This window comes from Parambassis ranga, chromosome 15 (assembly GCF_900634625.1).
Source record: "Parambassis ranga chromosome 15, fParRan2.1, whole genome shotgun sequence".
NCBI lineage: Eukaryota > Metazoa > Chordata > Actinopteri > Ambassidae > Parambassis > Parambassis ranga.
In genome coordinates, this window is record NC_041035.1 from 21,924,275 (window position 1) to 21,941,239 (window position 16,965).

At 53.1% G+C, this 16,965-nt stretch overlaps 1 protein-coding gene across 1 annotated transcript in view; it reads left to right on the forward strand.

The window, feature by feature from the left end:
- Positions 1-16,945, forward strand: part of cul9 (cullin 9) — an 18,108-nt gene extending 1,163 nt beyond the window's left edge. Inside the window, exons 2-45 of the mRNA XM_028423182.1 lie at positions 227-922; positions 2,002-2,156; positions 2,254-2,868; positions 2,941-3,082; positions 3,160-3,350; positions 3,440-3,626; positions 3,700-3,906; positions 4,336-4,534; positions 4,627-4,828; positions 4,909-5,099; positions 5,175-5,371; positions 5,451-5,599; positions 6,231-6,319; positions 6,390-6,495; positions 6,569-6,796; positions 7,133-7,223; positions 7,302-7,473; positions 7,544-7,649; positions 7,722-7,817; positions 7,887-8,062; positions 8,141-8,274; positions 8,363-8,548; positions 9,003-9,032; positions 9,511-9,644; positions 9,715-9,897; positions 10,078-10,235; positions 10,318-10,516; positions 10,604-10,775; positions 10,858-11,003; positions 11,092-11,218; positions 11,299-11,504; positions 11,618-11,871; positions 12,539-12,656; positions 12,737-12,985; positions 13,611-13,751; positions 13,858-14,022; positions 14,100-14,263; positions 14,340-14,433; positions 14,515-14,589; positions 14,685-14,795; positions 14,876-14,993; positions 15,075-15,208; positions 15,504-15,595; positions 15,693-16,945. Coding sequence (XP_028278983.1) covers positions 227-922; positions 2,002-2,156; positions 2,254-2,868; positions 2,941-3,082; positions 3,160-3,350; positions 3,440-3,626; positions 3,700-3,906; positions 4,336-4,534; positions 4,627-4,828; positions 4,909-5,099; positions 5,175-5,371; positions 5,451-5,599; positions 6,231-6,319; positions 6,390-6,495; positions 6,569-6,796; positions 7,133-7,223; positions 7,302-7,473; positions 7,544-7,649; positions 7,722-7,817; positions 7,887-8,062; positions 8,141-8,274; positions 8,363-8,548; positions 9,003-9,032; positions 9,511-9,644; positions 9,715-9,897; positions 10,078-10,235; positions 10,318-10,516; positions 10,604-10,775; positions 10,858-11,003; positions 11,092-11,218; positions 11,299-11,504; positions 11,618-11,871; positions 12,539-12,656; positions 12,737-12,985; positions 13,611-13,751; positions 13,858-14,022; positions 14,100-14,263; positions 14,340-14,433; positions 14,515-14,589; positions 14,685-14,795; positions 14,876-14,993; positions 15,075-15,208; positions 15,504-15,595; positions 15,693-15,918 — 7,811 coding nt within the window. The 3' untranslated portion in view covers positions 15,919-16,945. The remainder of the gene's footprint in view (positions 1-226; positions 923-2,001; positions 2,157-2,253; positions 2,869-2,940; positions 3,083-3,159; positions 3,351-3,439; positions 3,627-3,699; positions 3,907-4,335; positions 4,535-4,626; positions 4,829-4,908; positions 5,100-5,174; positions 5,372-5,450; positions 5,600-6,230; positions 6,320-6,389; positions 6,496-6,568; positions 6,797-7,132; positions 7,224-7,301; positions 7,474-7,543; positions 7,650-7,721; positions 7,818-7,886; positions 8,063-8,140; positions 8,275-8,362; positions 8,549-9,002; positions 9,033-9,510; positions 9,645-9,714; positions 9,898-10,077; positions 10,236-10,317; positions 10,517-10,603; positions 10,776-10,857; positions 11,004-11,091; positions 11,219-11,298; positions 11,505-11,617; positions 11,872-12,538; positions 12,657-12,736; positions 12,986-13,610; positions 13,752-13,857; positions 14,023-14,099; positions 14,264-14,339; positions 14,434-14,514; positions 14,590-14,684; positions 14,796-14,875; positions 14,994-15,074; positions 15,209-15,503; positions 15,596-15,692) is intronic.
- The last annotated feature ends 20 nt before the right edge of the window (positions 16,946-16,965 follow it).

Here is a 16,965-nt window from a genome sequence, read left to right on the forward strand (position 1 = left end):
TCATTAACATGAGCTGTTCCTGGGGCTGAGAGGACGTGTCTCATCTTCTGTCTCCTTCGTTAATGTCTCTGGATGTCTCCCCTCCATTGAGTCCTCCTGTGCTCTGTTCTAACGCTGCTCAGCCGTCACCTCCTCCAGGTGCCTCTGGCTGTGTCCTCTTCTTGTCCTTCTATGACTGTCTCCTCCTCTGATGTCTCCACTAACGTGTCCTCTGCTCTCCCCTCAGCGACCATGGTGGGTGAACGCCGCAATGGGAACCTGCTGGTCCAGCTTGGCCCACGGCTGCAGGCGTATCCTGAGGAGCTGATTCGCCAGCGGCGCACACACGACGGCCAGACGGAATACTTGATACGCTGGTGCCTTGTCACCATCGATGATGGGTCCAGCTCTGGAGGTGCAGCCAGCGAGGCGGGTGGGACGGGCGGTGGTGTCTCCGGGGTGGGCGGATCCAGTAGCTCCACATCTGGAGAAACTAAACCGGAGAACATCCTAATGTGGATGTCCACAGAGGACGTGTATGCCAACTGTCCCACTCTGCTGGGCAAGAGGAAAACAGACTCACAGCGCCCCCTGCAGCAGGAGAGTCAGCAGGGGGGCGAGGTGGTGGAAGGAGACCCGAGAGGCGGCAGTGAGTTTCCGACGGACGTGACCTTTGACGAGGTGGAGCTGTCTGATATGAAGGAAGACGTGAAGAACCTGGTGTGTCGGGCCAGGAAGCAGATGGCCAAGAAGAGTGACTTCTCCATCAACATCATGCACACCATCCACGTGCTGAGCGCCTACGCCAGCATCGGTTCACTGGTCGGCGTCTTCAAGGAGACGGGCGCCCTCAACCTGCTGATGGAGCTGCTGTGCAACAAGGAGACACAGACCCGGCGCAGCGCTGGCAAGATGCTGCGGGCACTGGCTTCACACGACGCAGGTAACAGGCCCAGGCCCAGCTCTGCTGTCTGACACACAGGACAGACGACTGAACTTTCCCACAGCGCCTGAATGCATCATGTGGCATTCTTTCAGTCTGTAAAACTTAACGTTTATCACACAGAACCAGGTCAATCACTTCCTGTCTGTGGAGGCTCAGGAAGGTTTTTGGTCACGTGTTGAAAACCCTGGGCGAGGAGTCACTGAGGGTTTTACCCATGAGTCATCACTGCTCACAGATCTGATGACATCAGAGCTCTCACTCTGACCCTTTTCTGGAGATTTATTTTAGAGCAGCTCAGAAACATGTTGAGCTGTCTGCAGGTTTGCAGCAGTAGTCCACTGTTCTAAAGGGTTCCACACATGAGAGAGTGTGTGGGTCTCTGGATGTGTCTCTGTCTGTCTCTGTGTCTGTCTGTCTGTGTCTCTGTACAGGATTCTTTGTCCCTGTGTGTGTCTCTGTGTCTGTCTGTCTGTGTCTCTGTACAGGTCTCTTTGTCCCTGTGTGTGTCTCTGTGTCTGTCTGTCTGTGTCTCTGTACAGGTCTCTTTGTCCCTGTGTGTGTCTCTGTGTCTGTCTGTCTGTGTCTCTGTACAGGTCTCTTTGTCCCTGTGTGTGTCTCTGTGTCTGCCTGTGTGTCTCTGGACTCGTCTCTTTGTCCCTGTGTGTGTCTCTGTACAGGTCTCTGTGTCTGCCTGTGTGTGTCTGTCTCTTTGTGTCCCTGTGTGTGTCTCTGGACTCGTCTCTTTGTCCCTGTGTGTCCCTTAGTGCAGCTTCTCTGTCACTGAGGAAGTTCAGACTGCTGCTTCACTGCGGTTTGTCAGAACTCTGAGCCAGAATGAGTCGACACTTTGAGTGGTCAGTGTTAGGCGCAGCTCTGCTCCTGCAGGGGGCGCTCTGCTGCACAGGGCACAGTTCATCTCTCAGGTTTTTAGAATGGTCTAACTTTTCTTGGTTTCCTTTAGATGCTCACAGGAACAACACTGTGTGAGACACACTAACATGTTTATAGTGAGACAATAGAAGATGTCCATCTTTGATCCTTGACTTTGACACTGTGTCCTCTGGGGCCCCCTGCAGGTAGCCGTGCGTACGTGTTGCTGTCTCTTAGCCAGCAGGATGGCATCGAGCAGCACATGGACTTTGACAACCGCTACACCCTGCTAGAGCTGTTTGCTGAAACCACGTCGTCAGAAGAGCACGGCATCTCCTTTGAGGGAATCCACCTGCCGCAGGTAAGCGATGCCTCACACAGCACAGCAGTGCGGGTGGAGCTGATACAGCAGGGGGCGCTGCACCTGGCAGGGTAAAGCTCTGTCTCTCTGTGTTCAGATTCCCGGGAAGCTGCTCTTCTCTCTGGTCAAACGTTACCTGTGCGTCACTTCTCTGATGGACAAACTCAACACAGCGGGGGCGGAGTCCACCTCTGATCGACAGGACGCCAGCCCCTCCCCCGCTACCTCTTCCTCTGGCACCACCCACCAGACGGAGCACCTCCGCATCCAGCGAGAGTTTGACTTTACCATGGCCATGGCAAACCTGATCTCCGAGCTGGTCCGAGTAATGGGCTGGGACCGCAACCGCCAACCACCTGACGGCTCCGCGCACCACCCGGGAGGAGGTGGGGCCCTTGGTGGAGAAGAACAGAGGGAGGAGGCATCCTGTCCCGTGTTCAGGTCCATCTTCCAGCCTCGATTCTGTACCTCGCCCGTCACTGTCAGTGTCAGCTCTCCCATTGTGGGTCCTGCCGCCACACCACCGAAGAAGAAAGCAGGTGCTGCGTTCAAAACCCGCTCTGACTTCGCCAGCCGCTCTGCCTATGTGGAGTACGTGCAGGACAATCTGAAGAGTGGCATGATGGTCCGCATGCTGGAGGACTACGAGGAGGTGTGTGCCAGAGATGAGGGAGAGTTCCGCTACAGTAACGATGGCTCGCCGCCCGTTCAGGTGAGCGTGGAGCGTGGTTTGTGGTATCTTGCTGCCATGTTTCCCTGATGGTAACGTTCCTGCTCTGTCCAGGTTTACTGGTACTCCCTGTCCAGGACGTACTGGGTCCACTGGCACATGGTGGAGATCCTGGGCAACGGCAGCGGCAGTCAGGCTGAGAAGGAGACGCAGGAGAAGGCCTCAAACCTGACGGAGACGCTCAAACTCTCTGCTGGTAAGACGGGGCCGCCCGCCGCCCCCTGGTGTCTACATCACTTCCTGTTCTGAAAGCACTCTCCGTTCCTCCCTCAGTGAGCCAGACGTTTTTCTCTAAGCCTCCAGGCGGGCTGTACTCACTGCCTTACCTGCCGGAGACCCAGCAGGTGGAGGCATCGGCCCTCAGCCGAGCCGAGTGGTGGGAGGTCCTCTTCTTTGTAAAGAAGCTGGACCCGATGCAGCAGCAGGAGGTCAACAGCATCCTGCTGCAGAGCCTTGATGACCAGGTACCGTGTTTGTGACTATCAGGGGAGATGGCGTGTGGCCTCTGACATCAAACTAATTCTGTTTTCTGTCCTCCCTGTCCACCGTCCAGGAGGCAGAGCTGGACGACTCGTCCCTGATTAGCCTGTCTATCCCTGGAGACGTGGCCAAAAAGCTGCTTCACTACCTGAAGCAGAAGCTGCCGTCATCATGCCTCGGCGACCTGCTGTGCTCGCATGCCTTCTCCAAGCACTACCTGAGGAGAGGAGGAGGAAGCCTGGAGGACGAAGAGCTGCTGGGTGAGGACCGTAATGCCATGTCTCCCAACGTGTGTGTTCATGACGCTGTGTCTCACTGTGCGCTCTTCTACAGCTGAACCCAATCTGGGAGGAGGAGCACAGACCTTCTCTTCTTCGTCAGCCTTGGCCTCCTCCTCTTCCTCAGCAATGGGCTCTGTCTCCAAAAAGGCTAAGAAGGAGGTCCCAGTTGATCCAGGCAGCGGCAGCTCGGAGACAGAGAGCGAGCTGCCCACAGAGGACGACAGCTGGTACCCTGATGACCTAGAGGACAAGATGAAAGGTCAGTGTAGTAGACGGGTGTCCTCAGGGTGCAGGGTCGTCTTGACTGTGTCTCAGACGCTGTCCTCTTGTCCTTTTTTTTGATTAACCCAAAGTTGACACCGATGTATATTGATGTATATTGATGTATGAGGATCAACTAGAAGGCCAAAGAAGCAGAGCTCTTCATTTTCTCTTCTTGTCTTTTCACTTATTTAGCACTGTTTAAATGATGTTTTGTGTTTAATATTCAAACATTGATCTCTTTAATATAATTGTTCTTGAAAACATTGTGGAAATAAGATTGAGATTATTTGTAATCCCTTTGGAGACTTGATTTGATGAATGCCTGCGTGTTGTCGTTTGAAGCCCATTAAAGACAGTGTGAGGTGTTGGCTTTGAACTAAGGGATGATGGTCCACATGACTCCACCACTGATTGTCTTCTGCAGTGTTTAACAATCCCCGGGTCCAGGGCAAGAAGACGGTTCTGGAAAAGCTCGGGGAGGTGGTGGACATCCTGAAGAAGGGGGGGTCTGGTTCTGACCAGGCTCAGCAGCTGGCCGCCGTCCTCTTCATCACTCGGCTGCTGGAGGAGAAGGGGACGCAGGAGAAGAACTCCATGAGGAGTGACTCGGCCCAGACGATTCGGTGAGACCCACGGAGCCGCGCTGTCAGTCGGTGTGTGTGTGTGTGTGTGTGTCACATGTTTCTGGGAAGTAGCTGTGTGTGTTTTTGTGCAGGGACAAAGTGCTGAAGCTGCTGGTGGAGCTGCTCAGCTCGTCCTCTAAAGACGTGGTCATCAGCACGCTCAGACTGGCTCACCTCCTCATGCTGAAGTACGAGTGGAGGGTTTCATTCGCCACTGAGGGCGGAGTCAAAGCAGTGCTGTCCTGCATGCAGGAGTACGCCGCCGTCACACACGTCCAGCAGCTCGCCCTCGCAGTAAGACAGTGTGCTGTGTGTGTGTGTGTGCTCTCATTAGTCCAGGTCATAGTCAGTGTCCTCTGTGTCCTCCTTGTCAGACTCTGAAGGTCATCACCGGTGCCAGTAAACACGACCTCCGCAGCGTCGGCAGCAGCCTCCCGCTCTCCGAGTCTGGCACTCAGATGATGCTCGAGATCTTCGCCAGCATCGGCTCGGCCACGCCCGAAGGATCCAGAGGCCTGCTGGGCGCCATCCCTGCTGCCATCGACCTCATGCTGAAGACCAAAGGGTGAGTGATCCTCAGGACCAGCTTCCTGTCTGCGGTGTGGAAACATAGGTCACTGACCTGAAGTCTTCTGTGCAGCTGCATGCTGTCGGTGCGGAACGGGCTCCTCGTCATCATCATGCTTATCTCCAATCACAAGAGCCTGGCAGAGCAGCTGGTTGCATGTGATGTCACCACTGTGCTCAGGAAGTGTCTGAGTCTGTCCAGAGCAGAGACCATGCTCGCCATCATCGCCCTCAACCACATCTCTATGGTTCACAGGCTGGACAGCAAAGGTATGGCTTCTTCTGCAGGGACAGCATCTGCCAGAGGACACGGCACTCAGTGTGCGTCCTGTGTGTTGTGTGTTCATAGACTGTCGGGAGCAGCTGGACTTCAAGGACAAGGAGCTGCAGATGTTGGTGGTGAGTCTGAAGGAAATGACGGCCACCAAAGAGGTGATCCAGACCCTGGAACAGCTGCTGTGTGATGATGCCTCACAGCTGGAGGAGGAGCGCAACCAGGTGAGCACACACACACACACATATACACACACATACACACACATACACACACACACACACACACATATACACACACACACATACACACACATACACACACATACACACACACATATACACACACACACACACACACACACACACACACACACACATCTATACACACACACACATACACACACACACACACACACACACATACACACCACACACACACAAACACATACACACACACACACACACCACACATATATACACACACACACACACATACACACACACACACACACACACACACACACACACACACACACACATACACACACACATACACACACACACACACACACACACACATATATACAACACACACACACACACACACACAGACGCACACACTCTCTCTCTCTCTGTCTCCCCCCCCCCCCCCTCTCTCTTTCTCTCTCTCTCTCTCTCTGTCTCTCTCTGTCTCCCTCTGTCTCGCCCCCCCCTCTCTCTCTCTCTGTCTCTCTCTGTCTCCCCCCCTCTCTCTCTCTCCGTGTCTCTCTCTCTCTGTGCCCCCCCCCCCTCTCTCCCTCTCCCCCCCCTCTCTCTCCAGTAGGTCTAAAGCTGTGTAATTGTGTTGATTCAGGTAACTCACAGTCGTGACACCTACCAGGACCTGGTCCGTCTGACGGAGCAGCACCGAGCCGATCGGGCCGTTCAGCTCTCCATCCTCAGGTACTGGAGCCTGTGACCTCTGAACCCATCATGTCTCCACTCTTGTCTGATTGGTTGCTTGTTCTTGTAGGATCCTCAACAAGTTCCTAGACAACTACCAGGAGGATGTGTTGCCATGGCACGAGAGCATCGAGCCGTGCCTGTCTTCCATGACGGCCTTTATCAACGAGCGAGAGGTCAGCCCACACGCAGCTCGAGCACAGCCTCCACCTGCTGACGTATGCTAATAGGTTGTGATCTCTCCTATAGGTGGTGCAGCAATTTATCCGCTTTCTGTACCGGCTGGCGTCTCTAAACAAAGACTATGCTGTGGTGATGTGCCGTCTGGGCACCAAAGAGGCCCTGGTGAAGGCCCTGGATAAACACAGCACCAACCTGCTGCTGGTCACTGAGCTGAGGGACCTCATCACCGACTGCGAGAAGTACGCCAGCCTCTACAAGAAGATGACCACCAGCGTTCTCGCAGGATGCATTCAGGTACAACTCTATCACAGCTGGGAGCTCTGACAGACTGCAGGTCTTCATCCACTCTGCAGTTCCTCCTGTAGGGGGGGGCTGAAAATGAGGGGCAGGGCTTTCATCACTGCACAAAGTCTGTGACATGAAATGTGCAAACTGTAAACATGCTGTGAAGCTGCTGATTAGTCCTCTAAACCCGTTCATTCTGCTCTGAACAGCAGCTGCAGAACGCTGCAGCTCAGATACTCTGAGTGTTGGTCATGTGACTGCTGCTCGGTCCATCATGGCTTCCTGCTGGCTGTGAGGAGGGCAGAATGTTTGTGTTTAAACAGACATGTCACTGTTTCCTGTCAGATGGTGCTGGGTCAGATCGAGGAACACCGCCGCAGCCATCAGCCAATCAACATCCCCTTCTTTGACGTGTTCCTCAGGAATCTGTGCCAAGGTCTGTCTCCGTTTCAGATATTGATCATGTGACGGTGCAGATGATGTCATCTCTGGTGTGAATATGACTGGTGTTCAGGTTCCAGTGTGGAGCTAAAGGAGGACAAATGCTGGGAGAAGGTGGAAGTTTCGTCCAATCACCATCGAGCTAATAAACTGACCGACAAGAACCCCAAAACCTACTGGGAGTCCAACGGCTGCACGGGCTCACACTTCATCAACATCTACATGCACAAAGGAGTCGTCGTCAGGTACGGCAGCGTCCAGCTGTTTTCCCCGTCCACCCTGCCGGTCAGTTGACCTTCTACTTTCTCTGCGCAGGGAACTGGCCATCCAGGTGGCTAGCGAGGACTCAAGCTACATGCCAGCCCGAGTCCTGGTGCTGGGAGGAGACGACCCGACCAACATCAACACAGAGCTCAACACAGTGAGTCCTGATTCAAAGAGAGCGTTTCTCTGACACCACCCGCTCAGCCCTGTTTTCTGTGTGTGAGTGCAGGTAAATGTGGCTCCATCAGCCGGTCGTGTGATTCTGCTGGAGAACATGACCCGGTTCTGGTCCATCATCCAGATCAGGATTAAGAGATGTCAGCAGGTGGGACTTTGTCTCAGTGATGGTTCTGCTTCTCCTGCGCTGCTCTTACCTCCTTCCTTTCTGTCACAGGGAGGCATTGACACGCGGGTCCACGGGTTCGAGGTTCTGGGTCCAAAGCCGACGTTCTGGCCAGTATTTAAAGAGCAGCTGTGCTGTCGGACCTACCTGTTCTACAGCACCAAGGCCCACACCTGGTGTCAGGAGGTGATGGAGGACAAAACACAGCTGCTGCAGCTCTTCAACAAGTGAGAACCAAAACACATCAGATCTCAGACGGCTGCAGGAGAACCAGTCAGCATCAGTGTGTGTGTGTGTGTGTTCAGACTGAACAGCGCTCTGAGGCATGAGCAGATGTTTGCAGACCGCTTCCTGCCTGACGCCGAGGCGGCTGAAGCTCTGGGTCGGACCTGTTGGGAGGCTCTGATCACCCCAATCGTCCACAGCATCACCCTGTCAGGTACACACTGATGTCCATTCTCTGACCATCCATCTGATCTGTAGTTGTAAATCACTTAAAACTGTGTGCTTCCTCCACATTTACCCAGAATCCTCGGCACACAGCCCTCTGTCATGGCTGCTCAGTGAGTATCTGGACAACGCAGAGTCAGCCCGCCGCTGTAAGAGCCGCGCAGCCATCTTTAACTCCAGAGTGCGACGCCTCACACACCTGCTGGTCCACGTGGACACCAGTCAGCTGGATGGCGAGGAGCTCAAGCCGCCTGTTAAATCAAGTGAGTGTGAAGCGGCCTACAGGAGCTGCCGCGCCCAGCTCTGCTCTGTCTGCTGATTCAATGTCAGTTCACATGAGGCTGAACTGTCCGCTGATCACAACAGCTGATATGAATCCAAACCCATTGATCTGAGATCCAGTAGAAATGAGTGAAAACTGCACGAGGAAACATTTAGAAAAGTGTGTGCACAGCTGGGTGTTAATGTGATTTTTATTTTTCCATCTGAGTGAATTAATTATTGATGTGCAAACAATGATCAATCAACCAATCAGTTGATCAGCAGAAAATACATTTATATGAAAAGAATCAATGTAGATCTCAGGCTGTTGTGATCAGATTTTGTTGATTAATCAACAACACTGTCTGCTGTCTGTGTTAGAGCACTTCCTGCCACAGTGTAGTTTGACCTTTGACCCTTGGTCGTCCTGACTAAAGGAGTGTATTTTGTTTCCAGAAGGCCTCAACAGAAGCAAAGAGCTGAAGAGTAAGTAACGCTCAGAGGCCAGCCTGCTGCATCCTGTTTGTTCACGCTGTGACATCTCATGTGTCCACATGAGGACAGGAAGGCGGCACGTCGCCCCCTGCTGGCTCCGTGTAGGGTCAGAACCACACAGTGCTTCTAAACACACACACACACACACACACCACGCTGCACTGAGGGCTGCATTGGCAAGTTGAGACACACCCAGCAGGGAGCGGCCGCCCCCCTCTTCCTCGTCTGACCTGAAACATTCCGCTTCCTTCGGGACGCCATCTTTTCCTTCAGTTAGTCTGCTCTTATTTTGATCGCAGGCTTCCTGTTCTCATCACTGACGTGATTCTTTTTTAGAAGGAAAGACGGACAGCACAGAGGCACTGCTTCATCTTTACGTTTGTGGCTGCTGTTTCATTTGTTGCATACTTTGTTTTCATCGATCACAGTCTGGATGTAGAAAACTATCACTTTACGTTCTGTCTTGCAGACGGTAAGGAGGGCAAAAACAAAGAGGCCGCTGCCACCTCTTCCTCCTCGTCTTCTTCAGCCAAACCTAAGGTGAAGAGCAGCAGCAGCATTGCAGGCATCGCCCTCTGTTGGCAGGGAGTGGTACAGCGCCAGGTGAGATTTGTCAGGCTGTCTCTGGTGACGACCTCAGAAAGCCAAGTGTTAATGTGACCCGACCCCTCAGGTGAAGAAGTTCCTGGAGTCCAGCTGCAGTCTGCCTGACTTTGTGGAGCGGTACCGAGCTTTGTACCTGCGGCTGAAGAACGCCATGGAGGAGCTGTTCGGGCAGCAGACCGCCTTTGTCCTCGCCCTCCGACATGGCTTCTCTGCTGCACTGCTGCAGCTGTCCATCCTCAGAGCCATGCATGTGAGTCCTGACCCAGTTTAAATCTGTAGCCAGGCTGAGGTCTGGTAAAGTTCAGGCCTCAGTGAAGCCAGGCCTGGTTTGTTTGATTGGGCTCCTTTAATTAGGGACCGTTAGTTTGGATGGATTAAACACAGCCTGTTCTGGTTTTAAAACCACCTGTGGTGTTTTCGTGGCGTGCAGGTGAGCGAGCGTTTTGCTCAATACATCGATCAGATGATCCAGGCCAGCAGAGGGGGCTCTGGCAGTGTGGAGACTCTGGAGCGGCTGCAGCAGTTTCTGGAGCCGATGCTCTTCCTGTCTGGCCTGGAACTCGCCAACACCTTTGAACACTTCTACAGGTGTGAGAGGGCGCACACACACACACACACACACAGCTCAGTGTGTGGAAGAGCCAGCAGGCATTGATCTCGCTCTCTGCAGGTACTACCTGGGCGACCGACTGCTGGCTCAGGGGAACGTGTGGTTGGAGAGTGCCGTCATCGATCAGATCGGCAGTTGCTTCCCGAGCCGCTTCCCTCAGCAGATGTTGAAGAACCTGAGCGAGTCGGCAGAGCTCCAGCAGGAGTTCCACCTGTACCAGCTGCAGCAGCTGGACCGGCGCCTGCAGGAGCACAACCAGGTCAGCACACGAACCCTCCGACCGGTTCATCTTCGTGCAGCGCCTGTACGTCACACTTGTTTGAATGTCTTTTCCTTGATGCTGTAGATGATGGAGGAGGAGTGGGCGGAGTCAGAGGAGGAGGCAGAGGTCCAGGTTCTGGTTCTGTCTCCACGATGCTGGGCAGTTTCCTCCCTCTGCTACCTGGATGAACCCGCCAAACATTTTCCAGCAGAACTCTGCTCCTACCTCAACCAGTTCACCCAGTTCTACAGCCACAGTCAGTACCAGTCCAGGCTCTGATCCAGTTTAACTCCGTTAGAAACCAGGTTCAGTTCTGATGTGTTGTTGTGCATCTGCAGGTCAGTCCATGTACGGTCTGAGCCACTCGAAGCCGCGCCGGCTGCAGTGGACGTGGCTTGGTCACGCCGAGCTGCGGTTTGGCTGTGCGACGCTTCACGTGTCCACGCTGCAGATGTTCATCCTGCTGCAGTTCAACAGCCAGCAGGTAGGAGCCGCTGCTCCGGGCCTCCTCGCCCGCGTGCTTCACGTCCTCGTGCTTCCTGTGTGATGAGGCGTATGTCTTCTGTTTGCAGGAGGTGGAAGTCGGAGCTCTGCTACAGACAACCGGCGTGTCAGCGCCCGTCCTGCTGCACGCTCTGCTGCCCCTTATCAGTGAGGGGGGACCGCTGACCTGCAGCCAACCAGATGAGCCGCTCAGCGGTGAGACTCGTGAGGCATGCCGCCATCCTCCTGCCCCCCGCTCCGCCTCCTCTCTGACCCACCCCTCTCTCTGGTCTTAGGTGTGCTGCGCTTAAACCAGCAGGTGGTGTCTCACAGTCAGGGCGGTGTGCCCACGTCCATCCAGCTGCTACCTAGACAGACGTACCTGAATGTGGACGAGGATGCGGCTGGAACCCTGGAGAGGAAGAGGAACTACATCTACTGCCTGATCGTCCACATCATGAAGCAGGAGAAGGAGATGCACATCGACAACCTTGTGTTCAAGGTCAGAGTCGACGTTCTATCTGAAATCTGTTAAACTTATCAGTCGATTGATCGTTGCAGCTCTTTGAAGATCTTTTCTGGTGTCAGCTTCTGACCAGCCCGGTTCGGTTTCAGGTTCTGGATTCATGTCAGAAGAAGGAAGCGTCGCGCTCCCCGGGCACCGGGCGCTTCAGCTGCAGCACCGGCGACGTGCTGTCCTGCATCATGCACGTCATCAGCCGAGGCTGCATCCGCCGCAACGAGGACAACCCGCACATTGTGGAGTTCCTCCCCGAGGACCCGACTACGCCACAAAAAGGCCACGCCCAGTTCTCCTTTAGCCGGGCAGACGTCAGGAAGGACTCCGCCGACAGCCGGGCCGACATCAGGTGTGACCTCTGACATCACAGGCAGGGTTCTGTCTCATCCTCTTCCTCTCGTTTTTCATGTTTTAAGGCTCACAGCTGAAAATTTCAACAAACAGGACGTTTACTATTAAAACAGAATTTTTTGCTCCCCTGCAGATAAAATTTCATAAAACTGGAATTTATTAATTTAATTTTGTTTTGTCCATAAAATTGAAAAACAGAAGCAGCTCAGTGCGACCAATCAATAAATATAACTGAACCTTAAAATGATCAGTATTGATCATCAGGAGCTGACCCAGATGATCCATTAATCACTGAACAGAAACTGGTTTTGAAATTAATTCAGCCTGTTAAATAAAGTTGTCACACAAGCAGTTCAGTTTGTTGCTCTCTGTTTGAACTTTGACCTCGTCAGAACCGGATCAGACGCAGTGGGTCCTCTAAAAACAGCAAACTGTCATTTTTTTTTCCACTTAAATAAAGAAGAGTCTGAAAACTGTTGCTGTGTGACTTCAAATAAGATCAGATGAACTTTACTGTGGATCAAACTGAGCTGCCATGTCTCCACAGCGCCCCCTGCTGCAGCAGACATGTAGTGCGTTCATGTTTGTTCTGTTTGCCCTTTGACCTCTGCCTCCTCATCTTTCACGTGTGTGTGTGTGTGTCTGTGTGTGTGTGTGATTGGCAGCCTGATGGCAGCACCGCAGCAGTTTGACGACGGTGTTCTGGATGCGGTTCTGTTCTCAATGGGTCGGACGATGACACAGGAGGAAGTCCGTCAGCTGATGCAAAGAACGGTCCAGCAGGTCAGGACCACTGACATGTCACTTCCTGTTTCAGGGTGTAGTCTGTTGACGGCATGATGATCTGCGCTCCATTCTGTTAGGTTTCGGGGACTCTGAGTCTGGACCTGGACCGGGCCGAACACCTGCTGGTTCACTGTAAGTGGAACGTGGACCTGCTGGTGCAGCGGTACACCGATGACGCTGAGACCCTCATCATGGCCGCCGGGCTGAAGAGCCGAAACCCTCAGCCACCGCCGAGCCCCTCCTCCACCTGCCCTGTGTGCCTGAGCCCTAGAACCAGCACCATGGAGGCGGCACCATCACTGAGCTGCCTGCACTACTGCTGCCAGGTCAGAACTGAACACAGCCGCTGTCTGAGTGAGTCTGTGAGTGTCTGTCTGTGTGTGTGTGTGTCTGTCTGTGAGTGTGTGTGTGTGTGTGTGTCTGTCTGTGAGTGTGTGTGTGTGTGTGTGTGTGTGTCTGTCTGTGTGTGTGTGTGTGTGTGTGTGTGTGTCTGTGTGTCTGTGTGTGAGTGTGTGTGTGTCTGTCTCTGTCTGAGTGTGTGTGTGTGTGTCTGTGTGTGTGTGTGTGTGTGTGTGTGTGTGTGTGTGTGTGAGTGTGTGTGTGTCTGTGAGTGTGTTTGTCTGTGTGTGTGTCTCTGTGTGTGTGTGTCTGTGTGTGTGTTTGTCTCTGTGTGTGTGTTTGTGTGTGTGTGTCTCTGTGTGTGTGTCTGTGAGTGTGTGTGTCTCTGTCTCTGTCTGTGTGTGTGTGTGTGTGTGTGCGTGTGTCTGTGAGTGAGTGTGTGTGTGTCTCTGTCTCTGTCTGTGAGTGTGTGTGTGTGTCTCTGTGTGTTTGTCTGTCTGTCTGTGTGTGTGTGTGTCTCTGTGTGTTTGTCTGTGTCTGTCTGTGTGTGTGTGTCTCTGTGTGTGTGTGTCTGTGTGTGAGTGTGTCTAATGCCCGTGTGTGTCGTTGCAGTCATGCTGGCAGGAGTACCTGACGGCACGGATCGAGCAGAACCTGGTCATGAACTGTAACTGTCCAATCACAGACTGCCAGGCTCAGCCCACTTCACAGTTCTTCCTCACCATCCTCACCGACAAGGACACCATCGCCAAGGTTGGTGTCACATGACCTCAACCAGGAAGGAGTCGAGCTGTGGTCTTGAGTTCACTCTTTTCTTTCTCTTCTCCGTCATCATGCTCCTCACCCCCACCCTCCACAGTATGAGAATGCCTTGCTCAGAGGGTACGTGGAGTGCTGCTCCAACCTGACGTGGTGCACCAACCCTCAGGGCTGTGATCAGATCCTCTGTAAGGAGAACATGGGGAGCATGGGGACCTGCTCCAAGTGCTGCTGGTCCTCCTGCTTCAGCTGCAACTTCCCTGAGGTCAGTCTCTCTCTCAAACACACACACGGGCTGAGGGGGGCTGCATTAAACCTGCACACCTGGCTCCGCCCCTGCAGGCTCACTACCCGGCGAGCTGCAGTCACATGTCTCAGTGGATGGACGACGGCGGGTATTATGAAGGGATGAGTATGGAGGCTCAGAGTAAACACCTCGCCAAGCTGATCTCCAAACGCTGCCCGAGCTGCCAGGCCCAGATCGAGAAGAACGAAGGCTGCTTGCAGTACGTCCCCCGCCGCCCGCTGGTCAGAGCGTATTGATCCGAGCGTGTTGTCATGGTTTTTCTGCTCTGTCCTCAGCATGACCTGCGCCAAGTGTAACCACGGTTTCTGCTGGCGCTGTCTGAAACCATGGAAACCAACGCACAAAGATTACTACAACTGCTCTGCCATGGTTGGTCACATGATCATGTGAAATCATCCAATGAGAGGTCCTTGATTAATACTCTCATTGATCCGTGTTTTGGTCCTGCAGGTGAGTAAAGCAGCACGGCAAGAGAAGAAGTTCCAGGACTACAATGAAAGGTGCACCTTCCACCATCAGGCCAAGGTACTGCACCATGCACTTCCTGTTTCAGTGGATGACATCAGAGGTGTTTGATGATGTCATAGCGGCGTGGAGAATGAGTTTGTTTTCTGTTGCAGGATTTCGCCATCAACCTGGAGAACAAAGTGTCGTCCATTAACGAAGCTCTGCAGATGAAGTCGCTGACCTTCGTCATCGACGCCTGTAAAGTCCTTGCGCAGGCTCGAAAGGTATCTCCTTCATCACCCTCCTCATTGTCAGAGCACCTACAGGCCACATGTACCCACTGTCCCCTGCTCTGTGTCTGCAGGTGCTGGCCTACTCCTGTGTCTACAGCTACTACAACCAGGAGACGGAGAAGATGGATGTGATGGAGCAGCAGACGGAGGCCCTGGACCTGCATACCAACGCTCTGCAGATCCTGCTGGGTGAGATTCTGGTCTGCTCTGGTCGGGTCTCTGGTCTGGTCTGGTCTGGTCTGACTGTGTTTACTGGTTTCCTGTGTGCAGAGGAGACCCTGCTGCAGTGCACCGACCTGGCCTCATGTGTCCGCCTGTTAAAACCAGAGCACCTGAACACTGGACTGGAACTAATCCGACGCATCCGGGAGCGCCTGCTGGCCATCCTGCAGCACTCCACCCAAGTAAGCATTTTAAAGCCAGTCAGTGATGCCAGACTGACACCAGTGTGAAGCCGGTTTGAGTCCAGTCCATACACTGGAAAAAACCAATAAAACATGTTTGATCCTGATCCTGAGTCCAGTAAAACCAGTTCTTTAGCCACTCCATCTGAAAACCAGTCTGAAGCAGTGGGACCAGTTTGAGGGCTGATCGGATTAAAACCTTCCTGGTTGTGTACGGACTTGGATGAAGGTTGTGATCTGATTGGTTGGTGTAGATGTGACATCAAACATGCTCCCTGTGTTTCTGTCCCATCAGGACTTCAGGGTGGGGTATCAGTCCAAGAACAGTCAGGAACCAGAATGTACTCAGGCCTCCAACCTATCCAACCACACCGACGCCAACAAAGTGTGAGTAACACGCCGACCTGTGAGGTCACAGCTGACATCACTGTGACCTCAGCAGTGGTGTTCACTGATCTGTCTTCCCTCACTCTGTGTCCTCCAGGTCCAAGCTGGGCCGCACCTTGGACTCTGGAGACTCTGACAACAACAACTACACAGGCGAGGATGGTGGTGAGGAGGCAGAGGACGATGATGACGACGAGTACGATGAAGAGTATGTCCCCGAGTGGCACGAGGACTACGATGAGGATGACATTGACGAAGACGACTTCTTCTCTGACGACGATGAGTCTGAGAACCTGGAGAGGGACTTTAGCCCCTTCGACTAAGCCGACCGTAACATAGAGGCCCCCCCCCACCAGGGACGATGGGAGACTCACAGCGATGTCCTCCTTTGACGCCCCCCCCTCCCACACACAGCCGCACTGCTTTCCCACCACTGTTCTCACTGTGTTTTCATTTAAAGTACGTCAGGAGGGACAGAAGACGGAGGAGCTTGAGTTTAATGTTTAAAAAAAAGCCAAAACAATCTTCAATTTAACTTTGTGTGGTCAGACGGTCAGACAGTCAGACGGTCAGACGGTCAGACAGTAAGACAGTCAGACAGTCAGACAGTAAGACAGTCAGACAGTCAGACAGTAAGACAGTCAGACAGTAAGACGGTCAGACAGTCAGACAGTAAGACGGTCAGACAGTCAGACGGTCAGGTAAGACATATCTGTTCCCACAACAACCAATACAAAGCAATGTAATCAATTAATTGTTAAATTAATGCCCTGCAGTCTGAAACCAGCTGAACATGCTGGAGAATGTGTTTAAAGGCTAATTAGTGAAAATGAAGAACCCAGATTTTCTTTGTTGGTCTTCATGCTTTAATTTTTAATCCAGATTGGGATGGTTACTCCTCTCGGGTCCTGATGCCTCCTCCGTGCTGAGCCGCCTGCGCTCCGTTCTGGTTCCGTTTCCCAGAACAAAATGTTTGTTCGTTTCCTTCTGCTGCTTCTGGGATTGTTCCTGATGAGTCTGTAAAAAGGGATTTCTTTTCTTGCGTTGGGCCTTCTGGTTCTGGTTCTGGTTCTGACAGAGGCTGCCTTCATCCCGGATGAAACCCTTCCCGGTTCATTTTCTACCTGTCGAAGAGTGCGATGTGTCTATGCATCTGACAGAGGCGAGCGGCTCGCAGCGGATCCGTCACTGTCACAGAGGACTCGGCGTTCTGGGGGACGCTCCAGCTCCCCGTTTGCTGTAATTTTCAGAGATCTTATATTCATATTGTTGATGTTCTATAATGTACTCTCTGGTTTCTTTGTCAAATAACTTCAGCTGGCAAACTGAATAAAAGCTTTTTCTGCTGCAGCCTCTCTTCCTGTTTACAG